Source organism: Bufo gargarizans, chromosome 5 (assembly GCF_014858855.1).
Source record: "Bufo gargarizans isolate SCDJY-AF-19 chromosome 5, ASM1485885v1, whole genome shotgun sequence".
NCBI lineage: Eukaryota > Metazoa > Chordata > Amphibia > Anura > Bufonidae > Bufo > Bufo gargarizans.
Window position 1 is genome coordinate 180,409,096 of NC_058084.1, and position 5,234 is coordinate 180,414,329.

A 5,234-nucleotide genomic window follows, 5' to 3' on the forward strand; every position below is an offset into this window, starting at 1 on the left:
AATTTCACATGACTTGATCTGATTTTGTATGCTTCATGTTGCTAAAAAAAATCTAGCTTTTATGCTCTTCCCATGCTATAAATTGAAGCTTGAAAATACTTGAAAATTTGATCATCTGCAGATCTTAGAAACATCTGCTGCTTCCTCAATTTGCATAACCTTTAGGCCTCCTGCACACGACCGTTGTGTGCACCCGTGGCCATTGGCCCGTGTAACGTTTTTTTCTGCGGTCCCATTGACTTTCAATGGGTCAGTTGAAAACTCGGCTACTGCACCGTTTTGTCACCCGCGTCCGTGACCCGTGTTTCTTGCCCGTCAAAAAATATAACCTGTCCTATTTTTTTCACGGCTAACGGGTCGCGGCCCCATTCAAGTGAATGGGGCCGTGAAAAACGCGGTTGCACACCCGTTTGTCATCCGCGTCCGCGCCCGCTCCGCGCACGTTTTATTTCTTCTTATGGCATGGGCAAATTGTCTGGCCAAACTTGTGGCAATAAATTGAAAAAAAAAAAGACAGGAAGTTTTAGGTGACAGGATATGCAAATTTCTAGACATCTGTGGTAAACAGCTTGTGTGAGGAGAAGCAGCCATTGCAGGAGGATTATTAATATCATCCACCATGCCTCGCTGGGATGTCGAAAAACTGATTACACTCGTCCAGGAGAGGCCCGAGCTGTGGGATACCCGGCAAAATGCCTATAGCGACAGAATAAAAAAGGATGCTTCGTGGGAGAAAGTGGCACGGAGCATGCGGCGAAGTGAATGGGCCAAGGCTGATAGCCGAGGCCGGGCCGAATTAGGTAAGTGTTATCAATGTAGTTGTGCTGTCCTTGCCCTCTGTGTGGCCCTAAGATATAGTTTGAATGTCCCAGAGGTGACAATAGTGTTTTCAGGGTGGTCCAGCCTCCTTTTGCCTAAAGGCCTGTACATGGTTTATTAATGTGGCGTCTATTTTTCCCCTTTCTTAATTTTTTACCTCACAATTGTCTTCTATGTCATTTTTAAACAGTGAAACAAACGAAAACCCGCTGGGCGAGCTGCCGGGACCAGTTCCGGCGGGAGCTGACCAGCAAAGGCCAGAGTGGGGAGGGATCATCAACCAAACGTGCCTATATTTATACGGCCCAGTTACAGTTTCTGCGGCCAGTAATGGAACTGAGGCCGTAAGTATTTTTTTACGTTCTTTTCAAAAGGTGTCATATTTTCACACTTATGTTTTTTTAAGGCAAGCTAAAGTGTTCCAGAAACTAATGGATACAGTTGTGTTGTTCTATTGAAGACCTATACTTTCTGTAGGGCAGCCATGTCATAACTGACTACATCCAGCTCTTTAACAACTGAAACTCCCAGCATGATAGAATAGCTGAAAGCTACTCGGTCCTGCTTGGAGTTGTAGTTGGGCATCAGCTGGAGGGCAACAGTTTGTCCATGCCTTGTGTTGGTTGCCTACATCAGTTTAGTGGTGGAGTCAAACCAGGGGCAACCGCTTATGAGATGAATGATGAGACGACACGTGAAGTGTGCAGATGGCGGCTCCCTTCTCAGTTTTGTTTGTGTTGAAGCAATTTTTGGTCCCTCCTGGAACATAGATGATTCCACTTGGAACCAGAAAAGCAAATACAGATGACACTTGCGCACTGCACGTATTATTTCCTCATACAGTAGATCATCGTGTATGTCGGCTCCTAGTCACACCCCAATGGTTAAAAAAGCATTCCAAAACCCACCCGTTTTAATGGGAGCCTGGACTAGGGTTTTTTTGCAAAATATTTTAGGGCGACATGAGATTTGTCCCATAGCGACATATTATCAAAATTTTGATTGTTTGGGAAATGGGTACCCTTTATGTACTGGCATAGTAATTTATATTGCTGAAATGGTTTTGCACCAAACCCCACATGGTTTCCTTACATTGCTCCTATGAAATGTCAATCACCACATCCTAGGCTAAAGTGTGAAGCTGAGGTTGCAACTACGCTTGAGCAGCACGATTACAACTAGTACTCTCACCATGGTCAAGTGTGGCCTGGTACATGTTGTTTCTCTGAAAAAGAGGTTCTACTAGGTTCAAATTACAATTTGTATCTTGACATGTTGGTAGCGGGGCACATACAGATGAGTTGGCCTCAATTGCAGCACTGGTTTTGGTCCTTGAATGAGGACTCCTCTTCAGAGGCTGGACAGCTCCAAGCAGCAAACAATGTTTGCCCATTTCCGAAACAATAGGCCTTTACAAGACTTATCCCATCAATAGATCCAAATGCCATTCAAAACGGATTTCCACATTTCACATTGAAGCAGTTATTCGTTGTGTAAATTCTAATCTCTGATGTATGCTGCCACTCCGTATATATATTGTATTTGCATGGTTGCTTTGCACAGAATGAAATCTATGTGCTTTTGTAATGTTGAAATCAAATGACCTAATGTGTTTTTTTTTTTTGTTTTATTTTAATACAGTACTGTGGACAGTCTGGATCCCTCACAAGATTCAGACACATCGGCCAGTGAAGCCCCTGCAGGATTTTCTCCCCAGGCAACTCCTTCGCCAACGCCGGCTGAGGACCCGGAGGACTCCACGCTGGCCGAGGACCCCCTACCACCTTGCAGTCCACCACGGATTGTCCAGCCCCAGCCCAGACGGCGCCGCCAACTCCCTCCCTCTACCTCTGGGCCAGAGAGTCGGGAGGCTATTGATGCCCGCCTCATAGAATTTCTGGCCCAGAGGAGGAGTGAAGGAGTGGAGGAGAAAACATTACGGGGCTTAGGACAGCTATTGAGGCATGTCACTCCTTTAGAGCATCATGAGTGCCTTGCGTCCTTAGCGGTCGTATTTAAAATGTTTGCTCTACCTAACCATGGGGACATTCTGGGCAAGCTAAATGCCATGAAAGTGGACATTGAGAATGCCGCACAGCAGCAAAGTGCCGGGCCATTTGAAGTTGCGCCACAAGCATCACAAGGTCCAGCATACCACCCACAACCCCACTATGGACTCCCCCAGGGCCCAATGCATCAAGTGGGTCAGCCCCTTTACCCGGGCAGTTTCACATCTGGGGGACCTCAACAGGCCAATGTCAGGCCACGGTCCACGTTTACTCCTGGATCATTTACTCAGGACCTTCTGAATTTATAAGCATGTTTATTTTTTTTTGTTACAAGCACTTTATATGTTTTTCCTTAAAATGTTGGGGCCATTGGCTTCCAGTTTATTATGTTTAGCTCAATCTTCTACATAAATGTTGTTTGGGCCAAAAAGTAGTCGACTTTTTTTTTTTTGGGCACGCTACAGAAAACATTTACTTGGACCAATTTCTATTGAAAAAAGAAACACCACACACTTTTCCTCACTAAGCAACACTTTATTTGGGTGAGCAACATCTTTATTTGGGGATATGGTCATGATGAGGTATTAGAAATTTTTTTGGACTACAATAAAAAAAAAAAAAAAGATCAATTCTATCACGTTAGATGCATATTTAAATGTGTGAGGTCCAAAAAATCTCAGCCCGCAAGCCCACGTCAAGGGTCCTCATTATCTTGCGAGTCCCTACACTCAACTACAATACTAAATTTCAGGAATCTATCTAGAAAATAAAAAAAAACTAAAGAGCCCAGAAGATTTCAAAAACTGCCACGAATAGCATCCCTCTGCCACGGCACAGACCCCTTTGGACTTGAAAAGTAGTCTGCATAGAGTTCCCGAACTGCAATGCCTGCAGTCCCAGGTCGTCTATGCAGGGTCCTTTCCAAATCCAAATCTGAAGTCGTAGGAAGATCTTCCATGTCAACAGAAGAGGAAGCCTCGTGAATCCTGGTGAAGTTGTGGAGAACAACACAAGCTTGAATCACCAGGGGAGCCATCTGTATGGATGACAAAAACACCCTCCACTTGCTAGAGAGTATTCCGAAAGCGCACTCCACATACCGACGGGCACGAGTCAACCGGTAGTTGAAGATACGCCTCCTGACATCCAAACCACGCTTTGGAAAGGGCCGCATAACATGTGGAGTCAATGCAAACCCTTCATCCGCCACGATGACAAATGGCGCCGGCGGACCTGCATATCCGGGCAGTCTTCTGGACTCGGGCAGGGCAAGCTGGTTGGCACAAAGCCTCTCACCCATTCTAGAAGCATTAAAGATGCGAGCATCCGCAGTGCTTCCATAGGCCCCGATATCTACCATTATAAACTGGTAGTTACTGTCAGCAACAGCCATCAGCACTACCGAGAAAAACTGTTTATAATTGAAGAAACGGCTCCCTGAGTGTGGCGGCTTCTTCACACGGATGTGCTTGCCATCCATTGCCCCGATGCAGTTAGGAAACTGCGCGGAATCTTGGAAACCCTCTGCGATCCGAACCCAATCCTCCACCTTGGGCTCCGGCATCACCGTCTCTCGGAGTTGCTGCCACATGACATGGCAAGTGTGTCGTACAATACTCGAGATTGTCGAGGTTCCTAACAGAAACTCAAAATGCAGTGATGCAAATGAGTTCCCAGTTGCAAGGAATCTGTGGAGACAAAAAAAAAAAAAAACAGTAAACTGCGAATATAAGTGAAAACAGATACAAGATTCAAGCATAATGTTGTATACACACCATGATTGTAAACACCCTATGTCTAGTGGTGGGGAACCTATGGGACGGGTGTGGGCACCCACACCCATTGTAAAGACTATATGGTTTACAAAGATCCCCCCTTGATTTTACAAAGCATTCATCAGAACAGGGCACACTATGCTTATTACTGGCAGCACTGATTGGAAGCCTGAATTTAATAAAAAATGCAAAACTGCACGGAAATTAACCGATAATTTGGAACATTATTCATGCAAATTTGCTGATTAGAAATTTTTTAAAACAACGCGACAGATCAGGCTATAACATTGCCAACTCAGTCTGAAAATGCCTCGACATCACTGCCCTATGTCCTTGGTTGATTAAACCAAAAATAAAAAGGAGTATCTGAGCGAAACACTAACAGCTATTGGTCTGTGGCCAGTACTACCAGAACTAAGTAACATAAACTGTGTTTTGCCCCTTTCTAATTGCAGAGAGTGTAGTGGCGGGTCAAAATATTGGGAACATTAGACATGATGAAAAGGTTAGCTGGACATCTCAGGGGTTCACAGCAGCACAATCCTACGAAATAAGGGAACAGATCGGTATATAGACTTTGCTCCGGGTGGGGCACGCAGATAGAGATCCTGACTGCGGGACCTAATTCTTT

At 45.1% G+C, this 5,234-nt stretch overlaps 1 protein-coding gene across 1 annotated transcript; it reads left to right on the plus strand.

Annotated features, from left to right (window-relative positions):
• Nucleotides 1-345: 345 nt before the first annotated feature.
• Nucleotides 346-3,258, plus strand: LOC122939197. Its single transcript, XM_044295223.1, has 3 exons — nt 346-800; nt 1,010-1,163; nt 2,461-3,258. The coding sequence occupies exons 1-3, from the start codon at nt 620-622 to the stop codon at nt 3,134-3,136; spliced, it is 1,011 nt and encodes a 336-aa protein (XP_044151158.1). The 5' UTR covers nt 346-619; the 3' UTR covers nt 3,137-3,258.
• Nucleotides 3,259-5,234: the final 1,976 nt, after the last annotated feature.

Excerpts from the sequence above, each read along its gene's own strand:
- LOC122939197 (XM_044295223.1), top strand. The coding sequence starts at position 620 with ATGCCTCGCTGGGATGTCGAAAAACTGATTACACTCGTCCAGGAGAGG. Across the intron at positions 801-1,009 it reads CCGAGGCCGGGCCGAATTAG|TGAAACAAACGAAAACCCGC; the intron begins GTAAGTGTTATC and ends ATTTTTAAACAG. Across the intron at positions 1,164-2,460 it reads CCAGTAATGGAACTGAGGCC|TACTGTGGACAGTCTGGATC; the intron begins GTAAGTATTTTT and ends ATTTTAATACAG.